At 55.0% G+C, this 14,223-nt stretch overlaps 1 protein-coding gene across 3 annotated transcripts; it reads right to left on the reverse strand.

Annotated features, from left to right (window-relative positions):
• Positions 1–2,034: 2,034 nt before the first annotated feature.
• Positions 2,035–12,194, reverse strand: TAL1 (TAL bHLH transcription factor 1, erythroid differentiation factor). Of its 3 annotated transcripts, XR_008578092.1 has the most exons (6): positions 12,018–12,189; positions 10,503–10,652; positions 8,734–9,162; positions 7,878–7,969; positions 2,888–3,502; positions 2,035–2,732 (listed from the first exon to the last, which is right to left on the reverse strand). XR_008578092.1 is itself a non-coding variant. In XM_054833951.1 (5 exons), coding segments are annotated over exons 2-5 (942 nt in total). In that variant the 5' UTR covers positions 10,505–10,652; positions 12,018–12,194; the 3' UTR covers positions 2,035–3,083. The 3 variants fall into 3 exon arrangements, 2 of the variants coding, with proteins under 2 accessions (XP_054689926.1, XP_054689927.1); XM_054833951.1 differs by having other exon boundaries at positions 2,035–3,502; positions 12,018–12,194; XM_054833952.1 differs by lacking the exon at positions 10,503–10,652 and having other exon boundaries at positions 2,035–3,502; positions 12,018–12,193.
• Between the last annotated feature and the right edge of the window lie 2,029 nt (positions 12,195–14,223).

Below are 14,223 nucleotides of genomic sequence, written 5' to 3' on the forward strand. Positions count from 1 at the left end.
CTGCAAATAATATGGTGGGGGTAACGTGGTGGCGGCTGGTAACGCTCGCCTGCGGCGGGGGGATTGCTTCACCGCCCGTCTTCCTTCCTGCCGGCCCCGCGTGCTCTTCCTCCCGCTTGCTCTCTCTGCAAAAGCCCAGCCCAGGCTGGACGGCGTGAGCCAAGCAAGAAAAAAAAAAAAAAAAAAAAAAAAGCAGATCCTTTTGCAAGGTTTTTGCTGCCTGTTTATGACTTCTGATGGCTGGGGATGGACCATCCTGGCATCCTGGCCCCAAAATGCGATACCAAAGTAGTGATGGATGGGAGCAATGAGGTGGGAGAGAGGCAGACAGCAAGTGGAGGCTGCTTTGTAAAACTTTATTTAGAAATATTCTTGATATATTCATTATATATATATATTTATATATACACACACATTACAACAAATGTGTTTTCCAAATAGCACATCCACAGTGGGTTGAGACTCAGGGTACCAGGTCTGGTTACTTCGTTTCTGCAGAAAAAATGCAGAAATCCAAGGGGAGGGTGGCAGAGAAAGGGACGAGGCTGAAAGACCCAAAAATCGTAAGGTGGGAATTCACTCACACGGTACGACATTGCCCCAAAGCGCTGTTTCCAACAGAAACGGGGGGCGATGGTCCACACAGCGAGAGATGAAGCAGGCAGGAGGAGGTGGGCAGAGGAAATGTACCATTCAAATCACAATTAAAGTACAACTGTACATACCCCGGGAAACCTGTGGCGCACTCTGCTATGGGCTACGAGCAGGTGTACGTGTGCGTGGGGGCGTTGGGGGTGTGCCGCCACGGTTGTACCATTTTCCCAACTGTTCAGCTACCAAAAAGACTAAAAAAAGAAAAAAAAATATATTGTGGGGAATGAGGAATTTCTGAGTGTCGGTGATTTTTTGTTACAATAGTTTAATAAAAAGAGTGTAAGACCCCACCCACACCATCCCCCAGATTATTTTGAACGCTGAAAACCAAGAACAGCTTTACCTGTGTGACAGCATCCCTCTCCCGTCATGGAGGGCCCCCACCTGCCAGCCCCCGCCGCTCGCCTCTCCTACCCCTGGTGCCAGGAGCAGCCCAAACCTCTTCCTCAGCATCACTCCATCACCCGCTGGCGCCTCTCCCCTGGCCCAGCCCTGCAGGAAGCCCCCTTGAATAAAAACCCCCATGCTTGGGCAATCCACACCCAGGAAGGAATTTTCCTCCTTTTCCCCAATTTTAGATGGGGGAGTTTAATGGTTTCAGAGGATTTGGGGTCTACGCTGGAAACCCCTGCTAGTGCTGGCACCCCTTCCCAGGCAACTAATTCCACCTAACGTGCCAACCCACGCGCCAGCCTCCCACCTATCATTTACAAAAAGGCGGTAAAACCAAGCAGGGATGGAAATGATGGGACTCTGAATTAAGCCTGGAGGGGCTTGCAGACACCCACCCAAATCCTCTGTGTTTCCTTGTACCTCAGCATCCTTGAAAAGGAACGAGTGCAGTGGAAGGTGTCCCCACTTGAAGGACTTTTTCCCTTCCAAAGGATGTTTGTGGGTGTTTTGGGTTTTTTTACTGTAGCACGGTGGAGATTTCTGTGCCTTGACATCTCTGCAGAGGAAGAGGGTGGGCTTGGGGCAATCTCTCCGTCAGGCATCAGGTGGTGGGTGAGAGATGGGCCCGACGCAGCGGTGATGGCATGATATGGTCCTCAGCTCCCAGCCACCACAGCAGCAGGCTCCTGCTGCCCAGTCTGCTCCCAAATGCCTTCCCGAAGGGGGCAGCAGGGATCAGAGGATCAGCTCAGTCGTAGCCATCAATTTTGCAGCAATCCGAGCACTTGGGAATAGAGGCTAATCCCACTGCTGCTTTTAGTGCTTCCCCCTAAGATTTGGAGAGGCTGTGGCCTCCTACCAGCCCCAGGCAGGTGAGGATCCTCCTAATGTCAGACTGAATCCAGCACCTGGAATCCAGCCTGCGGGCATTGGCACAGCTGAACCACCACCATTTTCACACAATAAAACCAAAAAAAATTCAAAGCATACCATTAAAATCCCTTTATAACCCTATGTACACACGCACTGTTGATGCATCATCGACTCCTTTTGCCTTTTTGTTGCTTTTTGAATTTAAAAATCCCCCAATTCAAGGGGATGCTTCACTAGCAATTTTTTTTTTTTTCTCTTACCAATTCTGAAATTTATCTTCCTTGAGAGAAGCTCTGGCCCTACAGAAACCGCTGGGAAAACTCTAGAAGAACACAACAGGCTTGGAGCTCACTCGCTGAGCATTACCAGCAGAAAAACCAGGGCCCGGGAGGGTGGCAGAAAACATCTATGTACCTTTTCGTTCAGTGGATACTGCATGACAGCGTTAAACAGAAGTAATCCCACGTCATAAATACAACAACCCCAAACAATCCAGTTAGGTAGAAGGGAAAGGAAGAAGGGGAAAGGAAAAGAAAAGAAAAAAAAAAGAGAGAAAAAGAAAAAGTCTTAATCCTTTTAATAGTTCTTTTGCTGAGGGCATTTTTTCACCTCTTTAAAAAGATACAGTCATAAGCTCTTGGCCATCAGGAACACGTGGCCCCGCTCCTGCTCAGACCAGCTGTATATGCCACAGGCTGGAGAAATGCTGTAGCGCCGGCAGGTTTCAGCAGTCTCCAGCGCCACATGGAGCTAGAAAGTGTTGGTGGCCTCTGCCAGCAGTGAAAGAGGAGTTTCACGTCTCAACCAGGGGACTGTTTAAAAAACAACTGTCATCAAATGGTCTGAAAACCCTCTAAAAGCTGGAGAGGTGCTGGCCGCGCCTCCTGCCCCTCCGCAGAGTCACACCATGAGCAGTATGTACAATGAAGATGACTTCAATGCTTTTCTTCTTTGTACGATCACGTACCTAAATGCCGAACATCCATCTGGTTTGGTCTTGTCCTCGGCCAACGCGCCAGCCGCTCCATCCCGGGCTGGGGAGGACGGGGAGCCCGAGCCACCGGGGAAAGGCAGAGTTACAAATCCCACGGGCACAAGTTCCAGCATCTGCACGCTCGGGTCTCGCCCCCCCCTCGGTGCTTCGGGAGCGATGCGGAAGGTCATCACCGCTGCGCGTTGCCTTCTACGGGGAGAATGGCGTGGTGCAGGCTCCGCGTGTGCTTCGAATCTAGCGTTTCGTGCTCTTCCGTGAAGCTGTCTGGGCTTGCCGCTCCGTCTAAAGAGCTTCCACAGCTAGAGTTAGGAGACAACATGTCCTGCAGGAGGTCTTCCTGGACTATGCCAGAGTCTTTGTTCACTTTGCCCCTTTGGTTTCCTTCTTCCTCCTGGTCGTTGAGCAGCTTGGCCAGGAAGTTGATGTATTTCATAGCCAGGCGCAAAATCTCATTCTTGCTCAGTTTTTTGTCGGGTGGGTGGGTGGGGATGAGCTTGCGGAGCTCTGCAAAGGCTCCATTGACGTTCTGCTGTCTCCACCTCTCCCGGCTATTGGTAAAAATGCGACGAACCACTTTTGTATGAGGACCTGCAATTGCAACCGTGCAGAGTTAGAAGCAAGGAGTCATATAGTACTTTGCTAAACAGGTCATCATTTCCCAGATTAACCGATTTATTTTAGTGACATCAGCAAGGCAGTGAAATGGGAGTTTCCAGCTAACTGGAAGCTAACCTGAGGAGCTGAGGTAGCTGTAATTTCTGTTCAATCCAGTAGAAGGGAAAAATGGAGTTGCATCTTTTTAGCTGTCTCCTGAGATACCTATACTTACCTCTCCAAGGAGGAAGGCTTAGGCCATGACACATGTGCAGAATGCTTCTATATTTTTAGGGTATCTCAGCAACAAAGGTCCTATTAAAAAGTTCTCTCACTAGATGGTTTTATTTTCTATCCCAAAAGTGTCTTGACGACATACCATTGGGACAGAAGGAAACTAGCCTGAGCAGAGGCTTTGACAACTCTAAGATCCAGAGATCTTCCCTGATGTAGGCAGGATGCAGAGCTGATGAAGACTGTAGGACTGCCACCAGCCCTCTGGGTGGTTTCTATGAAATGGGGTGGCAGGATTCACCCCGCGGCAATAAGGACAGGTAGCAATGTGACACACAAGCAGTGTCCTCACTGGAAGGGTGATCACGGGTGGAAGACGAAGCAATTTCACAGCTGACCTGAGGACCGCCTGTTCTCTCTGCACATCAGTGCTGCAGGGCAAGGATACTAATTGGAGAAGGGACTCTAAATTGTTAGAGGTGTCCATTTGGCCCAATTACATGTGAACTCCCTGTAATTTTACAGCCATATTCCTGGTGGGACATGTTACACAGGATGGACACACAAAACACATCAATTCTCCTTTCAGATCATCAGGGTTACTCCTGTAAACACAAGCAAGACATTATCTCCATGCCAGGAGAGACCCAAAAGCATGTCTACCCAAAAGTACTGTGCTACAGGAGTAGCAACGCTGTAAATCAGGACTGCAGGTCCTTGGGTCTGTGGAAACCACTCACGTAAGAAGACACTACCATAAGATGCTTTTATTATTATGCCCTTTCCATCCTCACCTCCAGCAGACACAAACAGCAGAAGGACACATCAATCTCATGAAACTCTGGGAGAATGACCGTGGCAGAAACCCCCATATGATGGGAAGCATCACATACAATGAAAATCGTCGCAAAGTATGAAGCAAAGACTTGCAGATAACACGAGTGGACAGGCTGTGGCTATTCCCATCCACACCATCTCTTCCCTGTGGCCCCCACTCTGAGACACTTGCCTAACTACTCCCTCCTGGTGGGAGCAAGACCCTAGCCATGGTAAGCAGTTTAAGCCATAGCTCTGCCATCACCCAGTGACACCAGAATCCCAGGGGCATTTAAACATCTTTATTCTTATATAGCATAACTCATGGCTGCTTTGACTATGGCAGAGCAGCCAAACAGATGTGATTTTTGAGGCATCCTAGTCAGGTTGCACCTTGACAGGTCCCACCTGGCACAACCGGAGAAGAGGAATCCCACATTCCAGCTGATTAAACACCATCACACTTTCCTCCCTTCAGGGGAAACTGAGCGCCTTTGGTCCAGCGCATCACACACAATACCCCCCACCGCAGGGTTTGCATGGGAGCACACTCCCAAGCAGCCAGACTAAAGCTACCAGCTTCTCCAGCGTGCGAGCAGCCATACAACTCACTTCTCTTCCTAGCGTGCTCAGGAGGAGAGAGACCCCCAAAATCGCAAAGAGCCTCTGGGACAAGCTGGGGGATGTGAGAATGAGAAACTCATCTCCAACCTCCGAGATCCTGGTCTGATAGTTTAATTAAGCCAACTTTCCACTTTCAAACAGCAGGCAAATAATTAATGTGCAAGAGCTCATGGAAAGGGAAGGTTTCTTGTCCCTGATGTGCACAGCCCACTGTGCTGTGGGGTCACGGGGAAGGTGGTAGGGACTAAGGGGACCTCAACAACACTGGGCTGCCCAGCACTGTTAATAAGGCAGTGGAGAACATGCTGCAACCTGCTACAATAATACATCAGCTTCAACACTTATATGCTCTTTCCAGAAAAGACAAAGCAACCAGCCTTGAATCTAGAAGGAGATGTAGCTTAAAACCTTTTTACTCCCATAAGGGTATGAGAAAAAAAACCTTGGAGACTGTTTATTTTTAAAAAACAAAACCAAAAAACCCCAAACACTCAAGAGACTTCCAGTCCAGGCTTCAGACATGCATCCCTGTTCACTGAAAGTTGCTGACTAAAAGGCATCTATTCATAAATAGGTCAGAAATCAGAAAAAAAGACCTGTTCGTTTTCATTCAGGGGCACCCAAACCAAGCTCCAGTATATAACATGAATTCTGACACCACTCAGATTTTTCATTCCTGCATCAACCGAATTAAACATATCTTTTAGAAAGAGATCAGGTTTTGGACAAAACGTGTCAAGCAATGGAGAAATTTAAAATGCCCCATAGCTGTGTTATAATAGAAGAGATTTATTTCTCATAAAGAAACTTGCCTCATAATTAATTCAAGCAGTTGGCTGAGAATTTTTGCTTGGATTTTGTTCCAATTGATTGACTGATGCTTTTTTAATTGTAATTAGAGATCTGAGGAAAACTAATAAAAAGATGATCTTCCAAAGCTCCAGAATATCCTTGCAGATAATTTTTTTTAACATTTTTATCTCCATTTATATCTATTTTTAAGAAGATATTCAATGCACCAAACTCTCCAGAATAGATATATTTGCAAAAAAACACCACTTGTTTCCTTAAAGAGGAAACCAGACACCAAGTGCCCGGCAAGACTCTCCTGCCCTTCTGCACCTCCCCAGGGCTGAGGACCCGCAGGAGTGATGCTCCGGTGTGCTGCAGATGTCACCCGGCAGGTGAGCATCAGAGCGACAAGCAAAGCCCGGCAAACAGCACAGACGCCTCAGCACAGGACACACATCCCTACAAACTGCTCCTGTTTACACTCATCACCTGGTACCTATTTTTCCCTCAAAACTTCTGAGCCCAGTCTTGCAAGTTCACATGAGCCAGAACCTGGAGGATTGGGCCCAATCTATATACCTGCATTACCTGGCAAGCAAAAACTTGGTTATAACCAAGTATCTCTGTAATCCTTAATATCTAATTTAATAGCAAATCTAAAGCTTCAGTCAGACACCGTGATTTGATGGACTTTCACTGTAGCCGCTAAGCCTCTGCATCGAAACCCAGACAAAAAGACCTTCGTGTGCCAGGGGCTGGGACAACCTCTGCCCCACGGGGTGCCGGCTGAACAACCAGGAGGGCAGAAGGTGGGGAGACAGGGACTGGTGGACGCAGATAACGCCCTGAGCCCATCATTTCATACCGTATTATTTTAGAGTGATGTGGATTATGATTTGATCTGATTTTAGATTAGTCGGGTAGAAGGAAAGGGACAGCTAGCTAGAAAGAAGGAAAATTAATTGTCCAGTGATTGAAATACAGCATTCACAATTGCTAAAGAGAAAACACATTTCAATGGACCTCATTTGTACAGGCTGTTAACTCTGCAGATAAACGTGTCAGCCTTCCACGTGCAAAATGTTCTTGCAAATACCCCTTTGCGTGGGCAGCGCTGCTGCCTGCACGCAGCCTCCCACAACCCACGCCAGATGCCTGGGAGCAGGCAGCGGGCTCCTGCTCTGCCTTTTCCCTGCCTTCCTTTCTTTGAAATCATCCTGCCAGCCTGACAGGGATGCCCGCACCTGGGATTTCTGCTCGGACACCACACTGTCACCCTCCACATCTGCCCCCAGGCTCTGCCACAAGACCAGACACGGGATATTTCTCCACGGCAGACTGCAGCAGGGTGTGGATATATACTGAATCAAGGAGCAGAAGAACTGGCAAAGGGACCTGCCACAATCCCGTTGCGACCCTGCAGACCTTAGCACAGGTTTAGCTCTTTGCTTTTAGGCAGTTTAAAGGCGGGTTGGATCTTTCTGCCTAAGGCTGTGGTCTGCATTACGGACGTCTCCTGGCTGAAAGGGTTTGCAAACACAGCATGTCACTGCAATGGCCCTGATCCAGCCTCTGCACTTCAACAAAGACTTAAATTTAGTGGCTTCCTTCGGATTTAATCTCTAAGCAATTTGCAGAACAGGGATGTAATTAACCATACGCTGAACTGCTTTGCTGCGTGAAAGCAAATCCACCAAGCACGCTGCTGGTCGTTAGTCGGGACAGATCTGGGTTCTGCTGCACAGAGTCTTACCGGCGGGGAGCCACCCTGCCACCACAGGCATCCTCTTTGCCCTTTACAATTTGGGGTTTTAATCCCAGCATGTGGCACTGTGCAGCATCTTGCCGCCTTCATCAGATGGGGAACCCCGAAAAAGCCAGCGCAGGGGCGAAACGCTCTCACCGTCGGTGATCTCCATCTCGTAGGGAGAAGGTCTCCTCTTCACCCGGTTGCTGCCGTACATGGAGAAGGAGTCCGGTTCGCCGAAAAACCCGCTGCGAACGAAAGGCAGAGAGGCCGTGAGGACACACCGGCATCCCTCCCTCCCGGCACGGCACGGCCCGGCCCCGCTGGGGCGGCTCGGGGCCGGCGGGAACCCGATCAGCTCCGTGACGTCCGAGGGAGCTCACGGCTCACGAAGCCGAGCCCGGAGTCGTGCAGCGACACGACACGCGGCCTCTCGGGGACACGCACCGAGGGACGCCAGCCCTGCGTGGGCAGGGGGATGCGGGCGGCGTGGGGCACCCGAGCTAGGGGCTCCCGGATAAAACCCACCCCCCACCCCGCAGCTTTCTGCCCCCCAGCCGGCGGGCACGGGCGCCCACCCGGGCCGGGTCCGCACCGACAGCGTTCTCCGTCCCGTGCGCGTATGCGCGGCACTCCTCGGAGGACAGAGAGCCCGGGGAGCTCCGAGGGTCTAAACCAGCTCTCGACAAGCACCGCGTTTACTGCCGGACCTCTTTGCTGCACCTCAGTACGGGATCACCGCCTAATACCGGCTCTGCCCGGGTCATTTCTACCGTTATTTTTTTTTTCCCTAGGAATGACAGTTTTTCGTTTCGGGTTATTTTTTTTCGCCTTTCTTCCTTTGCAAAGTTGCATGCAAACCCGCGATGACTAAGCCCCGCGCAGAGGAAGGGATGCCGCTGCCGCCCCCCTCCCTCCCTTCCCGGCACCGAACCCCGGAGCCGAGCGGGGTACCCCTCGGGGATCCGCTCCGAGGGAGCCCCGCCGGGGGTGGGGTGAGGGAGACACGGACCTGTTGATGGTGGCCAGCGGCTGGCCCAGGTTGTAGAGCATGGCCCTGCCGGGGGGCTGCAGCGGGAGCGCGGGGGGGCTCAGCTGCACCATGCGGGCCTCGCAGGCGGCCTCGGCGGCGCGGCACGGCTCGGCGCCCGGCGCTCTCTGCATCGCCTCCCCCGCCGCCTCCCGGCTTTTTATGTCCAGGGAGCCCCCCCGGCGCACCAGCTCGATGACGGGCACGGGGGCGGCGGGGGGCCCGGGGGAGGGCCGGCCCGCCTCCTTGGACGCCCCGTTGAGCAGCAGCTGGGGGTCCGCCGGCGCCTCCATGCCCCCGCGGCTGCTCTCCGGCTCGCTCGTGGTCTCCGCTTCCGAGTCGTGCCGCCGGGGGGGGCGGGCATCGCGGGGGTCACTGGGGGGCGGCGGGGCGGGCGGCCTGTCCATCGTCCTGCGGAGAGAGGCAGCGGTGAGGGGCGGCCCCGGCTTGGAGGGGAAAAGGGGGGGTACCCTGCCCCGGGCACCGCCCCGACGGAGCGGGGGCGGGGGGAAGGTGTGGTTCGGGGGTCGGGCTTCGCCGGTGAGAAACTGGGGGGAAACGAGAGGAGAGCAGGGGAGGCACTAATTACCCCAAATCAATTGGAGTTTACCGGCGGGACGGGCCCCGTCACCCCTGCGAGAGGGGCCGGGGGTGCGTACGGCCACGCCGCCGAACCGTGTGGCGCTGTGACGTCACGGAGCGCCCCGGCCCTGCCATGACGTCACAGAGCCCCACAGAACAGTGCGGCGCTGTGACGTCGCGCAGCGCCCAGGCTTCGCACTACGCACCGCGGAGGGGTCGGCCAGGCCGGACCCCCCCACACACACACTCCGCCGGGCGCACCGCGGAGATTTACGCCGCTACACGCGGAGGGCTGACACCATCCAGGCGGCTGGGGTAGCGAGAGGGGCTGGGCAGCACCCGGCGCGCCGCGGTTGCTGGGTGTTAAATTATGCGGCCAAATTACGGCCGGGAGGAGGCTCGATATGTGTCGTCGTCGCCCCCGCCGCCCCGGGGATTCCTCCCCGTTTTGGGGGGCCCGGCGGTGTTTGCCGCCCCGCAGAGCCAGCCCTATCGCGGCCCGGTCTGCCGGCAGCGGCCTCAGCCTCACGGGCGATCGCTTCTGGTCCCGTTTTTATTTATTATTATCATTTTTAAATCAGCGAAATATACCTGGAGCCACTTTTTGGGGGAGAGGGGGTTAAAGCAGCCCATGACGGAGTCAATCCCCCCGCGCATTCGCTACCGCAGGAAGGAGGAAGGGGCCCGGCGCTCGGCGCGGAGCAGCCCTCCATCCGCGGCCGCACACGGTCATTGTCCCCCTTCTCCCATAGAACGAATACTGTCGCGACAGGGCACCTCGCGCCGAGGACAGGCAGCGATATCGCGACTATCGCCATACTCTTTCTCCCACAACACCCCTCGTTCAGTTTGGGGGTTTTTTCTCCCTATAAATAAGGGGCTTCGCAGACCAGAGAGCGAACACACACCGGCTCTCCTCCCCATCCTTCTTGCTCCTTTGCCTTGAGTAATTACTTTTTTTCCCCCGGTTTCTGCTGGGCTGAATTTCGAGAAAAAAACCCTCATTTTTTGGCTATATCTCACCATCTCTCTTGGAAAAAAACCAAAACAACCACCACCCAACCTAAAGCACAAGCTTTCTGTCTTCCCTCCAGCCCCCTCCCCACCAGCCCTCTAGAAAGAAAAATCTAATTGTCTATTCCGATATTGTATAGGAAGAGATTACTCACATGTGTCATATTTAAGTAGGGACACCGCAAGTCTCTCCTGTTTCAACAAAAGCGCTCTCAGTGTCAGGCTGAATTTACTCCTCCCACCTCAGGGTACTTACGACTTTACAGAGAGGAAGGACACCCGCATCGGGATAAAACTGCTAAATCCTGGGAGGAAGAGAAGGGGGGGAGAAAAAGAGGAGAGGGTGGATCTCGTGGGCCCGGATTGCCAGACATCAGTGGGGAGCGGGGTGCAAGGGGGGGGGGGGGGACGGGACGACACGGCACCCCGGGGCGGCCCCTGTTGCAGGGGACAACCGGCCACCCCCCGGTCCCCACCCCCCTCCTCGCGTCGCCGCCGCGCAGCCGGGAGCCGCCGCCTCGCACACGGGGCCACAACGCGCGGCGGCCACGGCCTGGCGTGGAAAAGAGAAATAGATAAAAAAATGAGTTAAAAAAAGGGAAAAAATCCTTAGATTTGGGGCAAATTGAGTGTTTTTTTGGACACATTGCAAGCCCGGTCCCCCCGGGAGGAAATCCCAGACGGGGCCAGAGTTGTTTTTCTCCCGATGGGCTCCCAAATAGCGGCGGCGGCGTTTCTCCCACGCCCGGCTGGAAAATGTAATTCCTACAGGGGCAAATTTAATTCCTACAGGGGCCGGTTACCGGCCGCGCTCCCGCCCCAGGTGCCGCGAGGGCCGGGGCCGGGCCGCCGGTGGGGTGAGCCCGCTCCCCGCCGCGGATCAACAGGAAGGCGAGGACGGTCGCGTCCCCCCCTGCCAACGAAATCATGAAAAAGAAGGTTTTCGCCTTCGTAAAAAATGAAGTAAATCCGATGGCGTCTCTTCCCGCTTTCGTTAAAAACGAAATACACGAACCCGCAAAAATACCCGCAGTATTTTGCCTTCGTTTGGGGGGGTGATTTCGTTTAGAAAAATGGGGGGGGATTAATTCCCCGCCCGCTGGTTTCTGCTCCGCAAAATCCTTTTGTTTTCCAGCTGCAGATCGGCAGGAAATTTCCAGCCCAGAAACGCAGCTCTCCTGTGGGCCCTTTGTAGGGAAATTGCCCCAAAGCGGAGGGGCGGGAGGGAGCGGTATATGAGGGACCCCCCCCCAGGAACAAACGAACAGGCCCTGGCCCTTGGCCGGGCCGAGTCGTCCTCCCCCATCACCCCGGGAGAGGCTGGGGGAAGCCGGGCCCGGTGGGTGCTTCGCCCCCGGCTCCCCCGCGGCCGGTACCACCCGGCTCTTCGTTGCCGCACCCCGGGGGTCCCGGGGAGGGGGGGGGAAGCGCACCCCACATTTGCAAAAGGGAAAGCGTCTTCTCCTCACCCACCCCGCATCAAAGAAGAAAAAGATTAAAACCCAACCGCGGAAAAGACTTTTTTTTTTCCCCTCCCCTCGCCTGTGTCTCACATGGGGCAGAAGCCCCTCAAGCACCCCTCGCTGCCCCCCCCAGAACCCCCCCCAAAACCCCAGCTTGCCGTACCCACCACCCCAGCCGGCTGCAGGGCCAGATCCCTCTCTACTCACCATTTGCTTTTCACTGGGAAAAGTGAGTGGAGCCATTTTGTGGCCTACGCATCGCGGCTATATTTGTAGTAAGTGTTGGGTGGCTTCAGCTGGGTAGGCTCTAATTCCACATCACGTCCAGTTTCCTATTTAGTATGGAGAGCGGAACACTACTGCAATGTGGCCGAGAGAGATAAAACCCCAGCAGTGGCCCGCCTGCCCTGATAAGCTTCTAAACCCATTATTTATGAAATGATTCATTATTATTTGGCAATTTTATCGAAGGAAAGCGGAAAATTATTGCAGGGATATGCATAGGAATAACTCCGGAATGCATGCCTTCTAGCTTTTTATGTGTGTGTGCTTAGATGCTCTTAAAAAGACACTGAAAAAAAAAAGAGTAATAAAAAATTGCACCGTGGCTGCCCGCATCTGAATAGCAATTCTTTATTTTAGTCCTCTTGGAGGTTATTATGCCCCTGCTTTTTTTTTTTTTTGCTTTTTTTTGCCTTTTTTGGCTTTTTTTTTGCTTTTTTTGCCCTTTTTTTTTTTTGATTAAATATGGAACACCTACTCCGTTCTTAATTAAATTTAATGAGCCAAAATAAATTGTTGGAGATGCTGAGAGAGAGGGAAGGGGTGTGGGCTGCTTTGGGACAAGAGGAGGTAAATAAGGCACACCAAGAGGAGATGTTTTGGAAAAAAGTGACCCCGTTCCCAGCCTTCCTCTCCCCGCACCGTGTGTTTTCGCTGAAGGGCTAAATTGGGGCGAGCTCCCTGTCTCATCTCCCGTGCTGGGGCGGGGGCAGGCTGAGCATCCCTGCCGGGCCGGGGGATGGGGAGCGGAGCGGGTACCCAGCCGGCACCCCTCGCCCTTGGGAAATTTGGAATGGGAGCGGAGGGGAGAGCTCGGCGCCGGGGTCATGGCCGAGCCTGGAGGGGAGAGGCCTGGGGAAGGGGAGAAAAGGCCCTTGGCCGCGCCGGAGCAGTGTGGGGCAGCCAGCGGGGCTCGGGGACGGGACCGGCTGAACGCCCCGTCGGGGCTGGGACTCAGCCCGGCCGCGGCGGGCTCCGGGCCCGGGGGGAACGGGGACACCCCTGGCCTTCGCCAGAGCCGCCGTGCGAACGGAGCGGCTGCTGGGGGACAGGGGGGGCGGGCGGGTGCGGGGATCGGGGTGCCCTACGCGGCGCTTGCGAGACGACAGGACGCTTCCGAAACCCTCCCCAAATTGCCAGAGGGTCCCTGCAGAGGAAGGATGGAGAGGTGGGAATGGCTGGGAGGGTCCTGGGTCCGTTCGCCCGGACACCCACAAGTGAAGCGGTCCTAAAGACAGCGGCGGGGAGCGGTTTTCGATAGCTCGGGTGATCGACCTGCACGGGCAGGCGAAAATCAACGAAATCGCTACCGGAGCGGGGCGGAGAGGAGGGGGCCGGGGCTGAGCACCTCTCGGGACGCCCCCCGGTCCCTGCTGCGGGGCTGGGGCGAGGCTGCGGCCCCCGGCCGTGCGTGGAGCCCGGGACGTGGGGGAGAAGCCGCGGACCCGTCCGCCGCCGGGGCGATGCGGACCCGCCGCACCTGCCGGGTCGTCCGTGTGGCGGGGGCGGCGGCGGGGCTGGGGGTGCGGGGGTCGCTATTGTCTCCCCGCCACCTGCACGGCCTCCCGCAGGGGGAAATGCCGGAGCTGTTATTCTTCCTTTCACTCCTTCCCCTCAACCTCCCGCTCTGGACGCGGCCGTGGGAGAGGTTTCCACAAACACTCCCCGCTCCCCCCGCGGCGCGGCTGGGGTCGGGTCCCGGTAGGCAGGCAGCCCGCACGATGCCGGCAACGTGCGTGGGGCGGCGGGGCAGGGACGGTCACGACGCGGTAGAGAGCCCGCCGTGCATCCCGCCAGGAAACACGACCATTTTCAAGCCGGCTCCTCTAACCAACAGGAAGCGTTAAAGATAGAACAGCCGGGGCTGGGCGGGGGAGATTAGGAAGCCGAGCATCTTCTGTGCACCGAGAGCCGCTGCAGGGCCATTCCCACCCGTGCCTGCCCCCGTTGGGGTGGGAGCCGTGGCCAACCCACCACTGCCCACACAGTGTGCCCCTCGCCGGGCAACCCCACCCCGAGCCTAAGGGGGACCCTGGTGTGGCAGGTAACTGGTCCCTTTCCTCACCACTGCCCTGCCACGGGTGGACTTCCCACTCACACTGAGCAACCCAGGGCTCATCCCCTCTCCCCA

This window comes from Grus americana, chromosome 8 (genome assembly GCF_028858705.1).
Source record: "Grus americana isolate bGruAme1 chromosome 8, bGruAme1.mat, whole genome shotgun sequence".
In the NCBI taxonomy this organism is placed as follows: Eukaryota; Metazoa; Chordata; class Aves; order Gruiformes; family Gruidae; genus Grus; species Grus americana.

What these genes read in the sequence shown, in the direction of transcription:
- TAL1 (XM_054833951.1), bottom strand. An exon ending in CCGCTGGCCACCATCAACAG is followed by an intron (nt 7,970 to 8,733) that starts GTCCGTGTCTCC and finishes TTTCGTTCGCAG; the next exon opens with CGGGTTTTTCGGCGAACCGG. An exon ending in CGAGATGGAGATCACCGACG is followed by an intron (nt 3,503 to 7,877) that starts GTGAGAGCGTTT and finishes TTGCAATTGCAG; the next exon opens with GTCCTCATACAAAAGTGGTT.